Genomic DNA, 26,591 nt, shown 5'->3' on the forward strand with positions numbered 1-26,591 from the left:
TGCCCTCTTGCCCAGGCTCTCGAGCACCCCCGGCGCCCAGTGACAAGCAGTTTGATTATTTTTTTAAATGCAATTGTCCAACATGCGACTTACTGTGTTCCTTATCCCAAAGCTTAAACTATCGATTGGCATAGCGGCCATGAGGCTCAATTGAGATGCACAATCAACTGGCCTGCTCAAAAGCAGAAGTCAGTGGGATTCCTGATGCCAAAAATGACACCACCACATCCCTGCAACTCAAACGTGTGGCCCAGAAGTGCTTCTTTCTCTTGACTGATTGCTTATAGTGAATAGTTCCTACCATAAATCTTTCAGACTGGAACGTGTGAGGGTAACATCTAAAGTTTAAGGCTCTTTATCAAGGAACCACAAATCAGAAACGCAGACATGACCAAATAAGGTATTCCATAGTTGAATTATTAAGCTGTCCTGCTGTTCTAAGAGTTTAATTCTTCCTAAGCCTGATTAAGTAAAGAAAAGATTATGAAAGCTTGAACGTAAATGACCTTGCCTAAACAAAGTATCATCCTATTGTCTATTTATTTGCTTCCATGATTTTCAGTTTACATTTTCAGGTATAATAGCTGTTTACTTCATCAGGCATCAAGATGACTGTTGGCCTCTCAAAAATGAAATAACAACTTCAGCAGCAGTTTCATTTCTGGTGAAGAACATCAATACGATCATGTTTATGGTGTTCATGTAAAAGAAAGCGAAGTAAATTGGGAGAAATTGGGCTAAGTAAATTGTGAGAAAGGAACATTTACGAGAATGTAGGTGCTCTGTTTTGAAAAAGCAGAACAAGTTGTTAAATACCCTTACTATTTGCTAACTTTAAGCAACAAATTGCATCTTTAAACTGAAATGGTTAAACACTGACCGCTGGGTTAATCAAACAAACTGTACAAAACATCTTGAAGATATTAAAAGGCCATCCATAACAAATTGTAGAATTATCATCAAGATGTATTCAATGTGAAGATGGAAATGTAAGTTAATGTGCCACATGCTAATTCTACAGCTCCAAATCAGGAGCTGTGCAACACGCTTGATGTTATTGTCTCAGCAACACTACCTGGTAAAACTAGAATTTTTTCTAGTTTTAGAACCAGACGTCCAGAGCGGGTCCCGCAAGGGGACCTTATAATAGGGCAGTCCGGGGTTAACGGCTCCGGCACCTTTACCGGCGCCGTTAACCCCTTACCGCCCTCCTCGTAATGAGGCCCTTAGTGTTGGGGGTCTGTTTCATGAATCTCAAGCACCAATGACAAACCCTTTGAACAATTCCTTGACAATCGGCCTCATTAGAAGCTTGGCGGTCCAAAAATTGCAGTCCCAGTCGCAACATACCAGCACCCTTTTTGACCATCAAACTGTGAGTTTGCTGGTATGGGCACAGATCGCCTGGCAGGTCGGACCTGTCGGGAGTTCAGCCCCCTACCGGCATGCTTTTCGCTGGAGTACCAGCACTATTACCAACTGTGCTCCTGGTTTCCCATTACCATGGAGTCCAGTGGAACTCCATGGGAATCGGAAATAACTGTTCCGCTGCCGCCTATGATATTCTGGTAGCACCTGGATGTCAGGTGGTGGAAATGGTGTGACAGAGTTGGCGTCAACCCACCGGTAGCACAGCGGGTTACCGCCAACCTCATAATGAGGCCCCCTAATAAGTGCTTGAGTTAACGAACTCAAACTATTTGGCAATTGATTCTATTGGATTTACAATCTGCATTTCACGTGATATACGTATAACATAATTACTATGATCACTAGTACTATCGGAATTTCCATATCACAATTAGCCTGACACCAAATGAAGTGTGTGTTTTTTTTTAATTAATGAAAGTAATACGTGCCAGGTACGTTGGCCAAACAAGCACATTCAGATTTGGGCTTCTTTTTTTTTCTTCACTTGTGCTGCCAGGCAACCTAGCAGCCAGACAGCCAGAAATGCTGAAATGAAAGGTGTCCAATTGACATAGCTCTACAGAACACCAGAGTCAATCATATCAGTAGACTGCATATGCTTCCATTCAGAATCTGCTCTAATATTTACATCACACCTCTCTGCAGCATTACTTGTCTCGCCTAACTCAATTTGCCCTACTGTGCGTTTTCATGGATTAACACTGAATATATATTCTAATTCTCTACGGACAAGCCCAAGCACATGAAGGGATATTTTCATTACAGTTCCTCTATTTGCGTCCCATTTTAATAACTTCCAAAATCTCTATGTATTTTCGCAGGTGGGGGGAGTGAGTTTCTCCACTGAAATAGATGGAAGGATTTTAACATGTCAGTGTTTAAAAAAAAACAGATTTTTGATTCCTTCTTCATGATAAACAGTTCCCAATGTAAGAAGTAATGGTAATCAGCATTGAGCCTGCCGCTATTGAGAAGCAATTTTGTAAAATGGGTGATGCTTTGTTAAGCATTCCTTATGTTTGGCAGGAGCAACATAGTGACCATCCTATATCGAGAACAGCAACAGTGGCCTGGGATAAGATCCATAGACACAACATTTTGTTGCATTACACAAAAGATTGGTAACGTGTAGGCAGTGGTTTATATGTAAAAGAAGTGGTGCAGGTACTCACCAAGCTACGAAGCCGGACATTCCGGTGCAGCACTTTCAGCGCAGGCCGTTTCAGCACGTCACCTTGGACACAGGACCCTTTTAGGCACACCCTGTTGTTTGCAGGCAATGCCCAATGAGAGTATATTATGTGCCAAGGAGCACACACTTGGGTAACGCAGTGTATCTGAGATCTTTTCACACAAACTTCCAGTTTGTTGTTATGCATTGTGTTAAGAAAGTTTGAATATCTATATTAAATTAGACTTTCTTTTTTGCGTATATATATATATATATATATATATATATATATATATATATATATATATATATGATTTAGCAGGGGAGTTGTATTATTGCTCGCTTTCATTGCCTAATCAGAGATTCGGTAGGTAACGAGCTATGTGAGATTTTTCAGTCGAAAACCTACCATCACAATTGCAATTACGTAAACATTTACATATTAGAATAGGCACTGCTGATAACAAAGAAACATCTTTAAAAAGTAATTACTCAGGCTTTTGAAATCAATCCCTGCTTCATCAAAAGACACCAATGGTAACAGGTGAAGGCCACTTAGCGAAACAGTGTTCCATGCATAGTGTGTTGAGAGCACAGTAGATGCATGTTTGTCTCTCCTTTTCCATTGCAGAGTGGGCACTGAAGCAGACAGTATGGGCACTGTGGGTGGTGGAGAGAGGAGGAGGGAGAGGATGCTGCTTTACCCAGCAAAGGCTAGTTCTTTAAGTTGCAAAAAAGTGACATGAGAAGCTTTAATTTTCACCTCGCAGCATAGTTGAGTACATGTACTCTCTTTAAGGCGTTGAGAGGTGCAGGTACTCAAATGCTCAAAAATAAGAAGTGCGGGTACTGAGGGCCGAGTAGGACCTGGCCATTTAAAGGACTGTGTGTTGGAATATTTTAGGTAATAAAGAATTTCACTGTGGCCTTTGATACAGTCTGATGTTTTAGGTTAAAGAATTGGTGGGGCAAGACCAATTTTACTTTTAGTTAAGTGAGACTTGGCATGCAAATGTTTCAACATCCTTGGGTTAAAGGCTGGGCGAGGGGGAGACATGAGAGCTAGGGACGAACACTCGGTATGTGAATTAGGTCCCAGACGAATTATAGGGGGAATCGCACAGGGTCCCATGCACATCACTAACATCTATGCTTGGACAGACTGCTCATACAGAGACCCTACCCCATTAATAGAATAGAACTGTCAGCATGACAAAGGAATATGATGAATATTGCAGACAATTACTCACCCAATAATTCCCTGCTGAAGTGTGCAGTCTGCAAAACCGCTACTGGTTGTGTTTTGACTCAGGGAAAGTTGACAGACTTGTATGAATCTCACCAAATATCTCTTTCTCCAGTATATTATGCCATCCCCCACTCAGACAAGTGGCCACATGCTGGAATCACAGGGGTTTGATGGTGCAAGCACAGATTGGATATGCAGCACCCCTCTCCCTTCATCTCAAAGAGAATCAACAGCACCATTCATTGAATGGAGCACAGGCACTCAGCTACAGATTCTAAAATGGTGGACTGTATCTATAAAGGCTTGGGCTGTGGACCTGCACTGAAGCGTAGAAGACCAATGGAAGCAGCTGGCAAATTAGTAGTTCTTTCACAAGCAGTCTAATACCCATACTCTTGTCATAGGATGGCCACTTAAAATCAAAATTAGGGACTCTGAATCTAGGTTCTGTCCTGTCTGAGGAACTGGCCTATTGGCCCTGAGTCAACCTCTTTCCAGGTGGTGATAATGCCATGAAGGTCTTGGATGCAGGAGGCACCTGTTTGCTGGTGTTCCTGTATATCTCAGCAATGTCATGACAATCAAAAAGAATCATACTAATGACTTTACTCCTTTGGGTATAACATCAAACACCTTAGTTGAACATAGGGAGTTTTCCAAAAAATAACACAGCCAATGGGAATTACCTAATGAGGATTGCCACAACACATACATGTGCAAGAAACATTTAAATGATGATCTGCCATCCTGCTAGGATACCTTGGCAATCCTGCTACATTACAGGAGAAAAGTAGGGACATCTTGAAAGGTGACCACATTCTTGTGAGACTTTGAGGACTAATGTGTGATCACAGAAATCACAGTGGTCATCTTGAAACCCAACAGTATGTAGACCGAGCATGCATGGAAATTGCTGTTTGGTGTTCTCACAGCACAAGTTCTTGGGTCAGCTAGGATTTCAGAATGTTAATTTCTCTTGGCTCCCTGGCTGAGTCCAAGGAACCATCTGTAAGAATTGTTGAACTCATGCATAACTATCCATTGGAATAATTATTGCTAAACCACGATCTTAAAGTCAGCAAACTCACATTCACAAATCTGTGAACATCTGCCTGACTAAGTGCAAGCCCACACTCAATGAAACTGGATCCGAACTCTGTCATTAAATAAGTGTGTTCGGGGAGAACATCTGAGGGGGAGATGACTTGCAAGTCATCTTTAGATAGAAAGATATTATTGGGGGTACAGGGTACCCAAGACACTCTATGATGAATTTGTGTCGTGCAAGAAGATATTTGAGATTTGGACATATTACCATTGAAAAAAGTGTGAATGGAATATTTTTGTACAGAAGGTTGTGAAGGAGTTTTGGCTGGGTAACTCTACCCCATCCTCTGGAGGCACTGCCTGTTCTATTCTCCGGTAAACTTCGAGTTTGCTTACAAACTTATGTGGGTCTGCACAACTGCTATGGGCAAAAACTAAAGGTTTGGTGTGAGAATAACACCACCCCTTGTAAACATACCTATCTTGGTATAAGTCTCCACCTGCTCAAAGGTGATCCCACACATACAGGTACATATCAGCATATTGGTCAAGCCATGATTGATAGAGTGAGTTAGAGTTTGGTTAGGCAATATTCATCCTCATCTCCAAACATCGCCCCCATGATCTTCTGGAAACCCAAACCCATGCCATCACTTGGTCTTGGAGAGTTGAGGGGATTTTAGGGCAATCAATCAGGTTAGAAGGGATACACCCCCTATGATGGAATCAGGTAAGGTGTTGAAATAACAAGTCCATGAATGGTTTCATTCCTTCAACATGTTGACTATGTAGCTTAGAGTTCAAGGGCATAGCCGCCATAAAGATGGAGTTAAGACATACAATACAAGCTGCTAGGGCTGAGACGGGTGCTCTGAATCAGGACAAAGTAGCCTATCTTGACTTAACAAATACATTGGTAGCTATGGTGATGCTCTCTAGGCAGACATCACATTTTGATCCTAAGGTGGCTGAACAAGGCAACCCGGCTAAACCCAGCAGGCAAAGGGGCATCAGGGGGTGCAGCCCCAACCTCACTAGGAGGCCCAATCCCTGAACAAATTACAACATCCCCCACTGTCCCTCATGTAGATCCCGAGCAGTTCTTTGGTTATCCATCAGAATACCCAGATGTGTAATCCAATAACAGCTGCATTTTATTTTCAAGGTGCAGCCCTTTCCCTGAAACAACTCAAGGTTTGTATTTGTCATATATTACATAGGTGGAAAAGCTGCCATATGTACTATACCATTTCTGCAAAAGTCATGAATGGCGCTAATTCCTTTCCAAGCCTTCACATTTGATCTGGAAAAATGATTTGCAAGAAATTCACACACCGAATTACTAGAAGTTAGCTCTTTTGACATACATCACCACCTTTAATAGAAAAGAAATGGAAATCAATTGGCTTGAAGATACATTCCTTACTGTACCAATTGTTGAGATGTGAACTAAAACATGTCTTGGCCCAAGCAGTGAATCTACCTGACACTTTTGTACGATATGTAGACCTGGTAGTGCAAGAAAGTAGAACTTATTAAGGGATTAATTCCATTGTAGTTTTGCACCATAATAATAAGCACACAACCTCCTGAACCAATGTAAATTGGCGGTTATGGCCGGTGTGAAGAGTCCGAAATTAAAGCGATACACAATGTTATCATGTTTTTGGTTAAACACTTTATTTAACTGACATGGCTTCACAAATGCCTTGCTGACCCTATTCTAAAGAGAAGTTTACCTAAATATAAAACTAAAACTAAGGATTTGTCTGTGTCGGATGTCAGAACTCAAAAGCTGTCCTGTCAAAACGTTCTATCCTGACCCTCACATTACAAACAAAATAATAAAGTGAGAAGTGAAATGTTTTTAACCTAGTCTTGGCTGAAAAGTGGTTATAAAGGAAAATTCGAATGGGTCCAACGTAAATGTTCTCCAAGATGAAAAGACCTTGGATGCAGAGGGTGATTGCCAACCCTTGGATTCTTGCAAATCAACAGTTCTGTGTGTCTCTCCTTGGCCCACAACAATCCTGTTAGGTGAAAATGTCTGTAGTGATTTTTCTTTAACACAAATTCCTTCTTTAACAACCACTGTCTTTCAGTAAAATTTTTTGTAGGTTTGCAATTAGCCAGGTATACTCCCTTGCCAGGACTCTTTATGCACTTTCAACTGCCAGGTGTACTCTTTTGCTAGGACTTCTCTTGCACTTCCAACTGCCTGAAACACTCTACTGCAAGGACATTTCATGCAACTTCAACTGCCTGGTATATTTCTCATCCCAGGACTTCCCATGTTATTTCAACTGCCTGGCATGTTTCTCTTGCCAGGACTTCCTATGTGATTTCAACTGCCTGGCATATTTCTCCTGCTAGAACTTTCCATGTGAAATCAACTGCCTGGTATATTTCTCCTGCCAGGACTTCCCTTTTGTATTGCAGTTCCTCTTTATGTCCCAAACTGCATATCCCATTCTTGGTTTGGTATATCTGTCTGTTTAAATGTGAATTCAAGCATTTCCCCACACTTCATGTGTGCATATGCTATTGGGGGTTTAGTCTTTCTTACAAATTTCATTGGTGTTGGTGTGGTTGCCGAAATGCCCTTGGGTGCCTTCTGGCTTTTGGGCCGACCCACCACCTCTGTGTAGCATCTTCGCTCTTGCTCATGCTTATGCGGTGTGGCTCTGACGCCTACTTCCCACTTAGGGAGGCTCAGACATCTCTCCAGCTTCTTTTGTGGCTCCGCTCCAGCACGTCTGCTTCTCTTCAGGTCCTGTTATGGATCAAGCTGCCTCTTCGAGCTGCCAAACCCCCAGGAACTCTCTCATGGCTCCTCGTGTCCCAACGGTACATCCTGCTTGTACAGGATGACTCTCCTTCTCTGCTGGGGAGCTCGACTGCACCGCCACACCGGCTCATGTGTCCAGCGTTCGCTCACCTCAGCGGAAGATGCAACGTTTTCTCCTGAACCAATTCTCACACTGCAGTTGCCATTTTTAAATATCCCGCACTAAGGTGTTTCCATTAAACTAGCATGCTCATTGACCTTAAGGTTCCTTTTGGTTTGCACTAATTCCTTCATCCTCCTCATCTCAGTACTTATGTGGTTGTGGAAGTTATAGTACATTGATGCCACTTAATGCAAAGCATTTGGAGAAATTCTCTGAATGATTCCACATGAAAGATCAGTTCCACATAAAGGGGAAACAGAGGTAAAAGGGGGTTTTGTAGAGCTTTTATACTTTAGGTCATAGATGGGAGTTTTGGGAAGAAGTTTCTTCACTTTTTCTAAAAGGGGGAACAATCACATGCCAATAGGCCATCATGGAATTGGGTATAAGGCGGTCTTCCTCATGGGTAATGGGGATACCGTGTCGCACCTGATGGAGTCAGGATATCTCTCCAGAGGATGTCCCACCCCCCTGTGTGATCCTCCTTCACACAGCCACCCCCAGGGTCAGGATCAGGTAGCAGCTGCTATGCTCTGGCCACATGGAAGGAGGTCACAGCCGGGAAAACAGTGGTGACTCCAGCGGATGAATCACATACTGTAAGGGAGGCATGGCATCACAAGTATGACACTGACACAAAAGATACATTCACAGGTCTGCCTTTGTTTATGACTCATCCACACATGTGCAGCCTTCAATTGTGCGATATACTGTTGCCACTTCAATCTTTCTTTAGCACACACTGGTCTCTCATGCTGCTTGCCAACTCACTGGCTGTGTGTGTTTCTTTCTTGTCTTTACTGTCTTCCAGTATACAAGTCAAGGTTAGTACCACAGGCTTGGTCTCAACTCCCCAACTCTGCTGCTCACCCAGGAGGATTGCTGGCATCCTTGAAACACAATGCAGTCTTCTTGTTTGGGATTTGGCCTTCTCCGCGTGTCTCCTGCAGCCTTTTGGAGGCAATGTCCTCCTGCAGGGAACTCTTGGGATCCTCCACCCGTGGCTCTCGTCTCTGGCCCATTGCTCTGCTCCAGTAGGTTATCCTTCACCCCGGAAGTTCTGCTCTTACTCGTGTTCCACCTTGCGCATAGTGTGTCTCTATGTTCCGCCTTTTAACCGTTTGGGGAGAGCTAATTGTTATCAGATGTATGAACTTAGAGTCAAGCACCTAACCCAATTAGCGGGACATGGCCAATGCGATATGTAAGAGTTAACATTGTTACTCTCAGTCGCCCTCCTCCCAGTGTTTGTGTGAAAGGGGGTGCAGTTGGGATCTCAGAGAATCCTATGAAATAGGAGGGATAATGGGTATGCGAAAGGGAGGAACACTGGTTCTCGCCATCTGTTGCCTCACCCCCACTTCCTGAAGACCCCTCACCCAGGTGATCCTCCTGCACTGGTCGCCCTCCAGCATCTGGATCCAAAGGCAATGGCCGTGCCCTGGCCATCTGAGAGAGAGATCCCCGGGGACTACCAGGTGAGACACCATTTGGTTTCTCACAATACCCTTCCCTTAGTACCAGGCTTCCCGCACAAGGGCTTCCTTTTATATTATGAACTGAGGATTCCCGTGGGAGAATGGTTTTCCATTTAAATTTGGTCTCCTGTTTCAAAATGGGGTGTTCTGGTACCAATCCTTCTTTTCCCCTGGTGTCAATAGGGGAATATAAATCGAGAGCGTTATTAACATTCCCTAAGGTGTTTTGTGCTTAGGGAGACAAGGCTAGTGCCTAGCCACCAGTGGGTTAAATGGTTTCTTAGGTTGGGAGTCTAGCCTTGTTGTTATTCCCATCTGAGCCACCTCTGATACTCTTTGGACAAAATAGGGAACATTACCCCCTATAACTAGTTGGACAGGAAGTTCAGGGCTTATGCTACCACAATATGTACTTCTTTTCCCAAGTTGGTGATGGGTATTGGTATCTGTGGGAGTCTCTCCTTATGGGAATGCACACAACCTACTCTCTCGTTGCCTGTCTGCTTCCATCACGGCAGAAGCAAGTCTGCTCTTATTGCACACCCCTTACTCTCAGTGTCCAATTGGGTCCAAATGTTTTTCTTTTAGGACAGCAGAAACTCTGTTGGTAATTTTGGTCCCAGCGTACAGGAAAACATTGGTATCTCTGCTGTTCTTTTATTTCCCTTTTGAAGAGGTTTCTCCGAGTTTCCTTCCCCCTCTGGTATCATCTCACTTGGTCCGGTATAGAGGATACTTGCATAGGATGGTCCAGCTTTACTGTGATCTTTTAGCAATGGTGTTGTGAGGATATCAATTCTATTCAAGGGGCAAGGCATCGTCGGATGTCCATACTCCATGCAAGAGAAGCATAATTTCCGGGCGTCAGAACCTGGTTAACTATTCTTAGAACTTGAAGAACTTCTCTCAATGATTGCACTTGAAATATCAGTTCCACATACTTGGGAACCAGAGGCAAAAAGGACTGCTTTGGAGCCTTTATACTTTAGGTCATAGATGGGGGTTTGACCTAATGAAGTTTGGGAAGAATTTCTTTAGTTTTTCTATAAAGGGGAATAGACACATGGCAATAGGCCATTAGGGAATTGAGTATATGGGTGTCTTCCTCATGGGTAAAGGGGGGATACTGCATCTCACCTGGTGGAGTCAGTATATCTCTCCAGATGTTGTTTCCCCCCATATATTCCCTCATACAGCATCCCCCAGTGTTTGAATCAGGTTGCAGTTGCCACCCCCCGGCCACATGGAAAGAGACCACTTCCAGGAAAATAGTGACAAGACCATTGCGTTCATCACAGGGGCCAAATTAGCATGTTGGAACAAGATCACAGATGGGCAAAACTGTTTTGTGCATATTGTTGAAATCCAGGACATTTCCTCCATGTCATGTATTACACACACAATTAAAGTTGTCTTGAAAGACAGTAGGCGTGGTGGAAACCTTGAGGACCAGTGAAATGAGTGGACCCAGAAGTAATGGAAGGCAATCTGATGGGAACAACACAAGCTTTGCAATGCAGACACAATTACCCCAAACACCTGCATCAAATAATACCAGTACGTCTAGGTACACTAGCACTAGACCAGAGACAGTGGTTAGTATTTACAGATTGTTTGTTTGTTTATTTTATTTATATCGCGCACCTGACCCAGAGGTAATTGGGCGCTTGAAGGTGAAGTAGTTACATGGTATGGTATAAGCAGTTGAAGGCATTAATACAGTTTGTAAAATTACAGTTGTACATATATACATAAACATTATACATATTATACATATTATACATTCGATCATAGCAGTAGTATAGGATATACATAAACAATATATATATTATACATATTATGCATTGGGTCATAGCAGTAGTATAGGACACGTATACTATTTGATGAGATCATCTAGCTATTAATGGTATCAAGAGCTACTGTTTTGTGTTTTGTTAAGAATCCAAGTGATAACATGGCTTCTGAAATTGTTGAAGGTTTGAATGGTTTAGATGTTCTGTGGGAGAGAGTTCCAAAGCTGGGAGGCTAATACCAGGAAGCTAGAACCTCTGGTTCTTTTTAGATTGTATCTAGGCACCACCAGGGATGGCGTGTTAGATGAACTGGTGAATCTATTGGATACCTTCCAAGTGAACTTGTCTGTGAGATGGGGGGGAGCTTGGAAGTTAATTGCTTTGTGTGTGAGGCAGATCGTTTTAGGGCAATTTTGTCATGTATAGAGAGCCACCTGTGTTGCTTTCTAATTTCTGAGATATGCTCTCTTTTAAGAATATTCAATGCTGCTCTAAGTGCATTGTTTTGCATAATATGTAGTTTATTTAGAATGGACTTGTTTGCTCCTAGATAAAGGCTGTTGCAATAATCCAGTTTGGATTGTATGAGCGCTCTCGCCAGAGTAAGGCAACTGGTGGGGGATAGTACAGGTCTACAGGCTCTGATCAACTTGCCAGTGTAGGCTGTGGCTGAAGAGGTCATGTTGATCTGCTTGGTTAGGTTAGCCTGGGCATCGAGGTAGAAACCTAAAGTTTTTACATGTTTGGCTATGGGTATACTGTTCCCATCGATAACGATATTAGTGTAGTGAGGACTTAGTTTGAGAAGGTTATTAGATGATCCGACTAGGAGTAGTTCTGTCTTATCATCATTCAAGCAGAGGCCATGTGTGGCCATCCATGCCTGAATGATGATGTAGACTTTGTTAATCCGTGCGACGTCTGTAACATAGGTTCCTGAGAGGGGTAGGAGTATCTGGGTGTCATCTGCATAATTTGTGTAGGTGACACCCAGACGGTCCATTTTGTCGAAGAGTGGCTTTGTAAAAATGTTGTACAAAGTGGGCGAGACGCAGGATCCTTGGGGGACTCCGCAGGTGATGGGGATGGGGTCAGCAGCTGCTGACGGTGAGAACACGCGCATAGTTCTGTTAGCAAGGAAAGATTGGATCCAGGCAACTGCAGAGCTAGAGAAGTGGGCCGCAGAGGATAGGTGGTTGCAAAGTATGGAGTGATCCACCAAATCAAAAGCCGCAGAGAGGTCGAGTAGAAGTATGATGGCCATCTTTATCCTTGTCTTTCAATTCATCAATCTGGCTTTTGAGGTCGACAAGTGCAGTTTCTGTTCCATGCCGAGGTCTGAAGCCAGATTGACGGGTACCGAGTAATTTGTGAGCTTCAAGATAGTCTTGTATTTGCAAGTAGGGGCTAACAGCAATTATATTGATTTTGCATATTCCCAAAAAACTAGGCCTCATCTGTGTATCCAATGTCACAGTACTGCATGGTAAATAACGGATTTTCAGTCCAACACAGACTGAAATCCAAGAATTGGAAATCACCAGCCAAGATGGACATGTCAAAGACTAACATGTTGACCTCATAGATGTGTATCAATGTACGCTTGTTTTAGAACTACTGTGGCTATCATCCCATATTTCATGCATAGGCATTGGTGCAGACAAATTACAGTTCTGTTCAACATGTTGAAAAAAGGACTTTCACAAGATTTAGAATAATATGCATACTTCACAGTTGCACTGCTTACTCAGGCTATAGTATGTATACCTGGACAACTCCAGTGAACCTACCAGGAATACACATGGTTTTCAAATGGAGAGCACCTCCCTTATTACTGATCTTATGATTGACACTTTGTTCTCCTCCGTGATCCCTTTTTGCCATGTTGTAGGATGTATGCTCTTTCCAAACCTGATGATAAACACATTAGTATCTGAATCAATACCTAGACAATGGCTTCATCTGGCACTTATAATCCCTGTTCAGCTCAACATGGTTGTTCATGCTTTAGATGCAAATTAACCTCCACATATACACTGATTATTGAACCCTCAATAAGATCACCATATAAATTCCTGTCCAGTGCCACACATGCCAGTATCATTAAACCTAGCCATGGAGGCCTGGACCACATGTGAATGTATCCTCCAGGTTTTGTTTGCAAATATTACAAATGGATGTTCGAAGAGCTCTACTAGATATAGGATGTTGAACTATCAGGTTATGCCCTTCAGCATCTGCAATGGCTTCGCTTCCTTCCAATATTTTATGAATTAGGTCTTGTGAAAGCTTGTGGATTCATGAGCAGTTGTATAAATAGCTGATATTTTGATGAATTCCCAAATTTGAACGCAGAGTATTCATCATATGAAAACAGTCTTCAAACAATTACAAAAACTTTGTATTTTTGCAATGATAGAAAATATGTTCATTTATGTACCCAACATAGAATTTCTTTCTGTAACACCTAAACTTATCCCCATGAACTGCAAGAAGATGTCTGGAGTATTTCAATGGCCCCCATCCATGTCAGTAAAAGAAACCCCATGCTTCCTTGGTTGTGTGCATATGTTTATCAATGCTTCATTCACAATTCCTCGAATCTCCTTTATCTCATCGCTAGCGCATTGAGAAAAGATTGAAAGTTCAAGTGGAGTGAGGAGATGTATCTTTTGGGATCCCGAAGGAACACTTTGCTTCCACTCGAATTGTGTTCCATCCAAACACAATGCTGCATTTGTTGTTGATTGTCCGCATCTATTTTAGACATTGGAGTAGTTTAATTACATAAACATCCTATAGAAGGTTTTCTGCATGCACCCCCCTTCTGGTCTAAGAAATATAATGCCACAGAAGTAAACTATGAATCATGGATAAAGAGCTGTTAGCTGTCCAGTTAGATTTTAGTGAGTGAAGGCACTACCTACTAAGCACTCAGCGTACAATCACCATACATACATTACCAGACTAACCTGCAATGTTTAAAATCTACTGAGGTGTTATCAGCCACAGAGCTGCACTGGACAACCTTCTTCAGCAACTTTAATTTTGTAATTACACTCCGACCGGAGCCTAGTAAAGGGAGAGCAGATGCTTGATCTAAGCATGAATAAGAAAGAAAACCAGCAATAGAAAGAACCTCCCAAAATCATTGTTGTGGATAGCATTATAAGGTTCCTACATGAACAAGGTGATTTAAATCAACTTATTACACAATACTTTTCTACAAAGGAACTTTTTGAATGGGGCAAGTGTTCATAGAGAAGTGTGTGCACTCCAGGTTACAGTATCATGGAGACAAACTGTTCATATCAGATCAAGAATGACAACATAAAGCTATAGGTTCTTATCTTAATACTGTGTAAACAGGACACCTTGAATACAGTAAGATGATTTGCCTAATGAAGTGACATTTTTAGTCTCCAAACATGAATGCCAAAACATATGTGGAACAGTTCAGGACCTGTGCTCAGCTCAAAAGTGTTCATTATCACCTGTACAGACTCCTTGAGCAGTAAATTGTTCCACTGAAATCACTAGTACGCAGACTCTTCAGACTTTATCATTGACTCACCCCCTCGTCACAAGTATGATTTCCCTTTAAACATCTCCTTTGGTGGCTATTAATTCATCTTTTGGTATCTCCCATCATTGTTATGCAGATGATACTCAACTCATTCTGTCCTTTTCTTCCTTCACGTTGTGTATTCATGAAAATCTGTCTTTCATCCATTATAACTTGGATGTCTGATCATTTTCTTGTATGGAAAGCATCCAAAACTGAAATTAATGTCTTCCCTGCTAATTCTATTCACCTCCATCTCCTCCTCCTTTTGCTTCCTTTCCACCCTCTCTTCTTCCTATTTCTAGTTCCGCTCGGAATCTTAATTTTTACCTTGATACTGATTTATCTTTTTCTTATCATATTTTTATTAGATCACACTCCTGTCGTTATCACTTTGTCAATATCTGTAAAGCTCACCCTTTTCTAACGTTTAATGCTACTAAACTCTTGATTTCTTCTGTAATTGTTTCACGCTTATTTTATTGCTCCACTCTACTCTTTTATCTCTTTGTCCCTCATCTGGCTCCTTTAAAGTCTGTCTTTAATGCTTCTATTAATTTGTTATACCTACGTTCTCCTCGTGACTCTATTTCATCATCACTGTCCTCTCTCAGATGGTAATCTTTTCATTCACACCTTAAATGCAATGTTCTTTGGATTGTATGTAAATCTTGTTATGGTCTTGTACCTTCGTATCTTCCATCGCTTGTTTCCTTTTATATTCCCTCTCGAGTTTTATGTTCTCAGACTCAATTCATACCATCAGTGCCCAGTCACAACTTTGTTCTTTCTCGTTGCCCGCTCCTTTTCATTGGAACTCTTTTTCCCTCTCTCTTTGCTATATTACTTCTTTTTCTTTATTTCTCTAAATAATCATCCTCTTCAGTCTTAAGGACATTTTGCATAGTCTGTGATTTTACATTTTGATCGTACTGTAAGTGATTTTCTGTTCAGCGCCGTGGTGTAAATTGCTACATAAATTACAGCTAAACTACAAATTATAGTATACTAATTTCTGTCATTCATCTTTTAAACATTGCCAAATTCATTCCAACCAAGTATACATCATCGGCACAGCAACTAGTATTACTTGTTACCCCACACAGAGTAAAACTACATTGAGTACCAGTCATTATAAAATATTCTTAAAGCAGTAGATTTGAATCTCAATTTGGGTCTGCATTCTGCAAGAGTGTGGGAATGGAAGTTAGAGTGTGCACAAGTCAGCATCCACAGACAGACTGGCAGCCGAAATGAGTCAATCAGTTATCAGAACTATACTTACGATGTATGACATTCCAAAGCTGAAGTCCTGTGGACTGCAGAATATGACTGTGACCCACTCCGCTACACGGTATGTCATGTTATTGCCTATACGGTTATCAACCGACCCCCATTGCCTTAGATACAACTTGCAAGTACAGAAACATCCTGATCATCTTAGGCAAACATTCCTCTCTCAAGATTTCTACATAATTCCTTTGCCCAGTCACACTGTTAGAAGATATGTGCTTGTACAGCAGGTATGCCCCATATTTGGTTTGCTGGAATAAAGACTTCTCTCATCCCAGATATCACATCTTCAGTGATATATATATAACATTACTGTAAGTATGCATTTAATGTTCATTTGGTGTAAGCACCCTCATGTAGAGGTCATGCTTAGATTCTTCCAAACTTGGAGGGGTATCTGAAACCCCATTTCTTTGCTCAATGTATCCAGAAATGTAGGTTCTTGAAAATGCCTATGCAAACTTGAGACTATGCCCTTCCCTCTTCCTATGCTACACAAAATAGCTAATATGTAATTTACAGGGCTTTGTCCAGTAACTGATTCCGTCTGTTCATAACTATGTCTCAATACAAAATGCGTTCCTGGGACTCCAGCCCCATCACTTACCCTTGTTAAAGGCAGATAAGCTTCATCTTAAAACACTGTAGCAATCTACGCACCCTGGCCTTCCACCAAACTCTCCCTGCTCCATCACTACATATATATTTGTCCTTAATTTGTCCCCATATTGCACCTTACTGGCAACTCTCTTTGATCTTGAGTTCTCCACACATCTCCAAGTTGCTGCCATAGAAATGAGAACACAATATCTACTGTACCTGGTAACTTCATATCAAGTAATATCCATGTCAGTAGCGTTGCATAGTAGTCCCGACATTAGCTTAGCCCCTGAGCTTTTCCAGACCTGGCAACACTCCTGATCCACGTTGTTGTTGTTTGAATACCGTCAGACTCAATATAAATAGGTCGCATTTGTACATCCCGTTGTGTTCAAATATGTATTTGCTCGGGAGAGAGAAGAAGCCCTGGAGTAATAGTATCAGTCTGGGAGAGCCCACTGTACATTCTTCAATGTCCTTACCAGGCTCAGTCTACCTACTTGCTCTGAACCATCACACCATATAAAAAAGATATTAATATCATTCAATGTCTAGACTCGTTGATCCTCGTCTCTAATGGTCTGTAGTTTGAATCAGGCAACGTATGTATATCTTGTGTGAAGATTAATCCCAGATAGTGATTTTGGTTGTTGCAAAAATAGTTGCTAGTAATATAAAATGTTATATGCCATTCACCAAGAGCACCTCAGTCTTTTATGTACCCTGTTAGTATGTAAGAAAAATACATCAACTGCTACAATTCAGTCTTTGGTACCTCTCACCACCCTGCCCAATGTCCAACTATTGACCCTGCTCGAATGTTAATAGACAAAGGACCTGATTTCCCTTTCAAAAAACGCTTTTGAAAATCAAAGTCTAAATGTATAATGCAAACAGGATTGTATTAAGATTAGAGCCCTGCAGAGTCCATTGTTGGATATTAATCAGACTGGCAATCCTGCTATTTAATAAACATTTGACCATCATCTCCTGCTAAATGCAGAAGATTTACAAATGCATTTGCAATCTCTGACTTGAATGTGCGTCAAAAACACAGTGGGCCTCATTACGAGGTTGGAGGTAGCCTTGCCGGTACAATCGGCAAGGCTACCTCCAAACTCGCATCTGGGTCTGGGTCCGGCACCTGCAAATTGGCAATTACCAGGCTATTCCGGCCCAGCTGGACCCAGTAATTGCCCTTTTGCGGGTGCCAGGCCCGGTACATCCCCATTCCCACTTGAGCCCCATAGGTCTCAATGGGAATGGGGAGGGAGGTAGCACCGGTACCGTTAATATCGATACCAGTGCTACCATCATGTTCTGCTTGCAGGTGCCGGTACAGCCACCAGGTCAGACCTGGTGGCTGTAAGGGCACCCGCAAGCAGAACTCGTAGTATGGCGGTATGGCCCACTGCACCTCAGGACGTTGCATGATTCTACAGTATCTGATAGAAGCACAAACCATTGGTATTCCATTCTTGACGGCAAAATCCAATGGATCTGTCTAATACTGATTATTTAATGCAATGCCTCCTCCTGGGATAAAGCAACTATGTCCATCACTACAAAATTAACAATACTATTTGCAACCCTGCCAAATAAAACCTTGACACAATTTTTACTGTTTGCATGTAGAAATAAAATGGGGTAAAATGACTCTGAGCATTTGGGATAATTTCCATGTTGTCAGAAGACAACCATTAACTCTTTACATAAACCTGCAAGGACCTTCTACTCAAGTAGGACATGATTAAACAGGTTTCTGACTTTTGGATCTTATAACCCTGCAAACTATTTATACAATGTAGCTGTTAAACAATACTCAGCCAGTGACATTGTATTCCTCAATCCGGAGGCAGCAGCCATAACTTCACTAGCCGCGTTATCCAACCATAGTGTTTTCTGATCTTCTTCTGATCATTGAGCCTGGCCCGCACCAAACACAAATCCAAGATGTATTTGCCTCTACATACAACTTTTCATAAAATCCTAAAAGGACTTCTGCATTTTATAGACGTTATCTGGTTTCTCATATTAAGCAACTAATATATGCCTGTTTTGTTCTCCCTATTCCTAGAGTTCACCATTCCTTCTTGTTTCAACCAAGTTAGTATTCCACTTGCAACGTGTTCATATTCATTTGTGGCCAGTATAGACACATTGCATGCCCCCTCCAGGGCATATAGTTCATTCTACCATACATTAAATAGTCCTGCACAATGTAATATTCTGCATCCCCTCATCACAGATTTGAATACTTCAAAATCGCTGCTTCACCTACTGCACCCTAATTTCTCTAGACAAAAACACTTGATTGTCATTTCCATAGCCACCTAGATTGTATCTAACAATTTCGTATTAATCTCCAAGCACCTTGGCATACCTTTGTCCCTTTGCTTTCCTTATGTTTAGTTTGCCTTATCACCTGCTCATAATATGAGATCACAGGAGAGTCATACTTAGCCCCTATAAATTAAAATAATTCTCACATTTGCAAATAACATCTATATGAGATCTCATATCACATTGTCTTGAAAATTGTGCATACAGTTGTAAATGGAGATTCATAGACCAAAAAACATCAATAGGCCTAAAGCTCTCCATTACCACTTGTTTCTGGTCCCCCTGATAGTTCTGTATGTCCTTAAATATATCACACATTAGTACCCGGAAGGGGTTAACCAGAATGCAACATGCATTCAGATTGGCCCTCGCCGGGGCATTACCTGTCCATGAATCCCTTGCACGATGTACGTGCCGTTGGTTCCCGGCGGGGGGCGTGTCTACCCCTTAGCCAATGATGAGGCTCGAAACAGGGCAATCCCCGCTCCGAGCCTCCCCATGGCTGGAGGCTGCCTTCGTCCCCCGCCAGGGACTCAGGTATGTTTTTTTCTCTCCACCCCACTCCCCTGCAAACTATCCCCTCCCGACCATCCCAACCCTCCCAACCCCACTTACCATCTTTTTTCTTCTTTTCTTGGGAGCGTACATGCTGGGAACAGAGTGTTCCCAGTGCGTCCGCTCCCGATGGCCGCCATGGAAAGGGAAAATGGACTACGTTTTCCATTTCCCGGCAGCCATTTTTTGTACTTTTTTTTTCTGTTTCGAAACGCATTTCGGAACAGAAAAAAAAGAAATTAGTACCCCGGTCTAACGGGCCGGGGTTCTAATGGCTATAAGCCCCTCGACGGTGGGACAATACCGCCCGCAGTAATGCCCCCGGCGGCATTACCTGGGGCTTAATTGGCCCGCCGTCTCGTGGCTTATTGCCACAATAAACTCCCCCACTATTGTATTGCAGTGCAAATAAGGACATCCCTATCACCATGTCACTGATTGGGTCCAGGTCATCTGCAATGGGGTCATTAAATGTTCCTAATATGATAGCAATTTTGATGATGAAACTCTGTCTCTCAAAGACATTTTGTAGTAGTTTGTTCCATTAATGCAGGTGCGACATTTCTGGATTTGATTATGAAAGGAGGTTTCCTTTCTCTTCATTGAAACATTCTCTTCCCTCTGCTGCATTTACGAATTTGTAGCTTGATGCACTAGTGATGCTAATACTGTTTTGTATCTGGAGACGTCTATTCTAAATCATTGTCATGAAAGTATTTTTAGGTGGAAGAGTGGAATTGTTGAACTCATTGCAATCTCCCCCACTACTTCATGAAACAATAAGCCAATATTGAGGGCTCACTCATTTGGCTTTTTACATCGCCTCTAAACTGATCTTTTTTAGAAGCAATGTTATGTAGGCAAACACTTGGTCACAGTGCAGAATGATTTAAGTGGGTGCTGTTTGACATTCAATGGACTTCAATACACCAGTCTCATACTTAATATCAGCTAACTTTCTGCCTAAAGTGTAATGAAGAATGAGTATTACTTTTAAAATGATTATGTAAGATCAACATGCACATCTACGCTGCAGAATGCACCTCTCAGCAGGCTCCTTATCTCAGGAATATGATTGCATCATATCATCTAATCCCTAGCTATACCTCTTCACCACCTAGCAAAACATTGAAAAAGACACCCATACTTCAGTCTTCACCCCTCACAGTCATTATGGCTATATTGTAGGACTTCTAAACAGAAACCACAGTCTCTCTTTGTTATACAGTCCTAGTTTGAAGGATTCACTTGACATCTGTGAGGAACTCATGTTGGCAAAAAATAAGACAGACACAAGTGATAACAGTTCAAGGGTGTCTATTGAACAGTACATTCTGTATGCAGGTTGGAAAAAAACACCTAATCTAAACCTATATCTAAGATGGGAGCAAGTGTCGACCATCAAATGAAAAATAAGACAGTCCTAGTGGCGTTGTATCAAAATAAAAATGGCCAATACCAAGAAACCTATTGCCAAACCTCACTACTAATACAAAAAGAAGTGTTCTCAAATAATATGTCATGATGAGGAAGCTTGGGTCTCCATTCCCCACGTTTTGGACACAGGGTAAGATGGGAGCTCGGAGCACAGTACAGTCTCGGACTTCTCCAGCACAAGACAACAGTTCTAATGGCAGCTCTTAGGACACTCTATCTAGCATTCAGGTATCAGGGCTGTCGATGGCCAAGTCCCGTTTCACTTGAAAGTCTCTTGCCTTCAAGAACCTGACATGTTCAACTAACAAAACAAACATTCCTTTAACAAACGAGAGTTTGTTTTCAATGTTCGCTGGGTGATGGTTTCACCCCTTAGGTCCCACTCTTCTGGGCGCTGACCCTTCTCAATGGTTTACCACAGTTTCAAATAGGGTGATGGCTTCACCCTGGGTCCTCCTTTTGTGGGTGCAAACCCTTTACGTATTGTATTTTTCAATTCGTAATGTCTTTTTAAACAGTTCCAAACACACTGTTTCTTGGGACTTTAGAATTTGCTCCTATTGGGATTTGCTTCCCTTGTTTCTTTTCATTGTGGGATTCACTACCCTGCGTCCCCCTCTTGTGGGAGCTGACCCTTTATGTTTTGTGTTTCTCAATTCTTAATGTCTTTCTAAACAGTTCCAAAAACACTGTTTCGTGGGACTTTAGACGTTGCCCCTCTTGAAACTTGCGTCCCTTATTTCTTATCACTGTGGGATTCACCTCCCTTTCTTTCACTTAATTTGCAGATCAAAGTCTTTCGATTGTACAGGGATTTTACTAGACCTCCTGTATGACCACTTTGACCTCTTTCGGTGACTCTCCTAAGGTCTTCTGGTACCTGTAGTTTCGCTTAGATGGGGATCGACCAGAGTCTCTTGAATTAGCACCCAGGTGGTGCCAGTTTTCCTTCTGCAGCCGGTCTCCCCCTAACACATTTTACATTTCATTACACAGTTCATTAAACTTGGTTCAAACTTGCCACTTTGCGCTTCTCATTCAACACAGCCAGGTTCTTATCGATTCTCCCATCAACTCACCAGCTGTGATGAACAGCTTGGCTTTTGGCTTTCCTGGATTAGAGGTCAGTTCATCGGGCACAGGAGCTTCCTGCTGTCTTGCTTGTCGGTATATGCTTGCCCCATGGACCGTTGACATCTGCTACAAGACACTTGTGCTATTGTTTGCGGTTTTAGGCTCTCTTCCACAAAGGTTTCACAGGTCTGGGATGAAAAGGGCAAGGTCACTTCTCTCCTCGCCACCCTCTTGATTCCTTCCACATTTCTCCTTCTTAGCCGTCTTGTCGTGCTGTCTGCCGTGCTTGTACTGTGCTCTCTGCCTCAATTTCTTATCCGTATGAGTAAGGGAAAGGGCCATTAGGTGTGTGCGATTCTGATCAATTGCCTGACTTTGCCTGACCCTTGTATTGGGACATGTCAGGTAAACGGCTCTGGTGTTAGTCCGTTGTGTTGTCCTTTGTGTTGAGCAAAAGTGTTTGTGTGGGAAAGGTGGAGGGGCAGAGGTTTAGAATATCCTATGTGAGAGGAGGGGGAAAAGGTGTCAAAGGAAGGGGGATACGGCATCTCACCCGTCGGTGTCCCACTCCCACTCCCCGAGTATGCCCCATCCAGGCGATCCTCCCACTCTGGTCCACCCCTAGGAACTGGATCCAATAGCGATGGCTGTGCCCTGGCCACCTGGATGACATATCCCTGGGGACTAGCTATGGAGACACCTTCAGGTTTCTCACACATCTAAGAGGGACATGCCTATCATTGTGAAACTGACCTCTGTGCTCCTTAGATTGATGCCTCTACTCCCATTGATGTGTCATGCTGCCTTATTGGTGGCACACAAAAACTCGGCTATTATTTTTGTGACAACATGATGATATAAGGTAAGGGCCAGAAGGATATTTGAAAATGCAGTGGGAAGTCAAAAGGCTGATATAAATTTTGAACATTTGGAGAGGTTTCAACACATGTGGATATTTGTTCTCATGCCATACAATGGGCCTCATTACGGCCCTGGCGCTAAGTGTTTAACGGCGCTGTAAAAAACTTAGCGCCTTTCTACGAGGTCCCTTTGCGGGACCCGACCTTAACGGTAGGGACCCGAAAAGGGACCTTGGTGCTAAGTACGGTACCGCAATTTTCGGTACCGTACTTAGCGCCTTCCCCATTCCCATAGAGCCCTATGGGGCGAAAAATGGGAATGGGGAAGGGCCATGGTTCAATGGGGAATTACCGCCAACCTTGGAATGGGGTGGTAATTCCCCATTGAACGATGGCAGGCCCATTACAACACCAGCACCAACCATGGTGCTAATAGCGCTATGGTTTAGCGCCGGTGTTGTAATGAGGGCCAATGTCCTAGTTGACTAATTGGTGGTATTTGAACTATAGCGGTAAAGATATTTGGAAGAGCAATAGCATTTTGGTACCATTTGTTGTTTGAATGCTCAGTCTGATTTTAGAAGCCTAGGTACAACCACAAAACACATGTGATAATATCTGTGAATTAAAATAATCCTGCTTCAACCGTTGTAATAAGTGTTTCAAAGTTTAAATTTGATTCCAAGTCACAAATCTAATAGCCACCATTTCCAATACAAAGGAATTAAATGGTTTCAACAGAACAACTATTTAATGGTCATTTTCGGGGTGTAGCAGATAAGCAAAAGTGGCAGAATACACTGGGCCTCATTACAAGTATGGCAGTAAGGCAACAACGGCGGGGGTATTGCTAACGGCACCTTTTCTACCGTACCGACATAGTAGTTCTGCTCGCGGGTGCCCTTGCAGCCACCAGGTCTGACCTGGTGGCCGTACCGGCACCCGCGTACAGCACATGATGGTACTGGTGCTACCACCCTCCCCATTCCCACTGAGCTCTATCAGGCTCAAATGGGAATGGGGATGTACCAGGCACGGCACCTGCAAAAGGGCAATTACCGGGTCCGGGTCCGGCTGAGCCGGAATAGCCTGGTAATTGCCCATTCGCGGGTGCCGGAACCAGATGCGAGTTTGGAGGTAGCCTTGCCGGTAAAACCGGCAAGGCTACCTCCTACCTCGTAACCTCAATTTAGTGCATCAGTCGGTGGAATTGAGGAGCCAGGAGGACATCACATGTGCGCCTCCATAGTTCCCAGTCTGCAAGACAAGCACAGCTGCTTTACCACACGCATGGATTTGTATGCTGGCAGTAATATGTTGGGTTCCTATGGAATCCATCTGAAAATACCACTTGTTCCAAGAAGGTGGATTCCATAGGATCCAATAGTAAATTTCTCCTGCAATTGTAGATTGCAAGAGGCATTTACAATTTTCCAAACATATAGTGGAGAAGTGAAGAGTAAAGGTGATTTGCCCTATTTTTTACTATTTTTTTGCACTATGTGGTGGAAAATGGGAACAGTGCAGAAACGGGGCCTGTTGCACTTGATAGCAAACAGAAACATTCCCCTCCATGCAATGTACGATGGAATTGAACAGAACCCACACAATATTTAGCTTCAAAAAGTGCAATTAGCATTATAGTTTTTATGGAATGCTTTTGCACTTTATTCACAATTGGAAGTATCTGCAATTATTTTATAGGTTAACATTTCACATCATTACTAAGGTTAACACAAGTACACTAACTGTGTATGGGTCAGGTTAATGCTGCCACCAAACCCATATGCCTCCCACAAAGTACCTATATTGTCCATTTTAAGAAGGCAAGGAAGGTTTGTTTAGTTCTTACCCAATATCCACTTCATGATCAGCATTTCCGTCCACGAGAACTGTGTGGTCTTCACTCTGAAGACTTGTTTGGGATAGTCGGTGATTGTTTCGTTTGGAAGGTTTTTTACTCCTTCAAATCTGTCTGAGGCGTTCACCACCAATAGTCCCAGGAATATTGTGAAGGAAACCGCATGTGCCACAAACTTCATAAAAGGGCTTCTGAGAATTCGTCCCAACTGTAAAACATAAGCACATGGTTGCTATTTTCGGCTTCCGGTCATCTGTTGACTAGAACTGTTCTGTGTATTCACATTATGAAAGTAATTAAGCTTGTCTAAGTCTATAGCAAACAAACAAGTATGACCATTTCATAACATAACTAGTCCAGACACTTTTTTGGTAAATGAAGGACTATTTGGATGTTGGATTTGTGCTGTCAGCGAACATGTTCCTCGACTGCACACATGTTACATGTTGTTGACCGTAAACTATAGGCAAACATTTAAAGGTAATCTGTCGAAATGTAATGCTCAATCAGAGCTATAAGAAACCACATAGTAGTCCTTAAAAGGTGCATTTCCCACAGTGCCAAGTGCACGCGCAATTAAACTAATTATCCATTATTAAATAAATAAACAAATAAATTAAGCACACAAATATTAGCCCAGAAGAGGGGGAGTTTATGGAGGTGGGTAGCTCATGCACTGGGATTAGGAATTGTAGGCAGTGTCTCCGTCATCAGGAAAGGTAAGACGTTCATCACTGTAACATATATGCAACTATAAAATGTCCATTTCACAAGGCTTTTACTAATGATGACGGTCTGAGAATGCTGGTTGTATAGTCCGATTGTATTCCATTTTACAACCGTTTCAAACAACAGTAGTTTAAAGCTTATTAACTGAAGAATACAAATACATCGGTGTAGTGATAAGTATATTTACTGGTTTTCTGAGCATGATTGGTTCGAATAAAAATACATGTTAACGTAATCAGAGAGCGCGTGTGCTACAGTCAAAATACAAAGTCGAAATAAAAAGGGCTGATAATTCCATTACTGCCACTTTTCGTGAATTGCCAAATTATATTTTTGGCAGATTTAATGTATTACTGTGTGGGAAATCCAACAATTTTTGTCAGTAAAGAGGTACATTCTCCTCTTTACTGCTGAAAATCGGTAATATCGGTAATACCGCCAGCGGTAAATTCACCAAGAATCCACATGGAGTGTACTCCAAAAACGGTGAATTACCACCACAGTAATGGTAATTATGTTTGATGGCATTTTGACAGATTTACCACCGAAATTTGGTCAAACTTCTAATGAGGCCAAATGCTTTCCAAAAAGCAGTTATTGTCTGAAATACATTGCACAAACTGCCAAACGGAGCACCACCTCATTGTTATTCTTATAACACACAATGGGCCTAGTTAAACAAACATTTTTCAATGTGAATATCCCATTGAAAAATGCTTTGTAAACCAGTATCAGTGTATCCTTTGCAAAGTGAAAGTTTCAAAAGAATTACAACCATAGAAGCCAAAAAGTTATTTTTAAGAAAAAGTAGTGAAGAAAGCAAGGAGCTGCTTAAAAAAGGCTTGAGTAGTTCTCTACACTGCACACATCGTTCATGCATGAGCTACCTCTGATGGAGTCAAATAGGGCCTCATTACGAGCTTGACACTAATTCTTTGGTAAATCCACCAAATTACTGCCAAACTCGATTACCGTTACCAGCACTTGGTTTCTTGGAATAAACGCAGGATTACAAGGGGTGGTAGGGTGGTGTAATTCCCCATCTCTGATAGAGATTTTTGCCAGATTTAATAACAGTGGAATTACTGTGCAGTAAATCTGCTGATTTTTTTTAGGTAAAGTGAGGATCTCCCTCCGGCTGTAGATGAATCTGC

The 26,591-nt window shown here is 42.2% G+C and overlaps 1 protein-coding gene across 2 annotated transcripts in view; it reads right to left on the reverse strand.

Moving 5' to 3' along the window:
- Positions 1-26,591, reverse strand: part of TRPC7 (transient receptor potential cation channel subfamily C member 7) — a 1,454,711-nt gene that overhangs the window by 411,431 nt on the left and 1,016,689 nt on the right. For both annotated transcript variants that reach the window (XM_069652608.1, XM_069652607.1), the window contains exon 5: positions 24,700-24,916. In XM_069652608.1, coding sequence (XP_069508709.1) covers positions 24,700-24,916 — 217 coding nt within the window. The remainder of the gene's footprint in view (positions 1-24,699; positions 24,917-26,591) is intronic.

The sequence above is a fragment of the Ambystoma mexicanum genome, chromosome 3p (assembly GCF_040938575.1).
Source record: "Ambystoma mexicanum isolate Mex_15411 chromosome 3p, UKY_AmexF1_1, whole genome shotgun sequence".
Lineage (NCBI taxonomy): Eukaryota > Metazoa > Chordata > Amphibia > Caudata > Ambystomatidae > Ambystoma > Ambystoma mexicanum.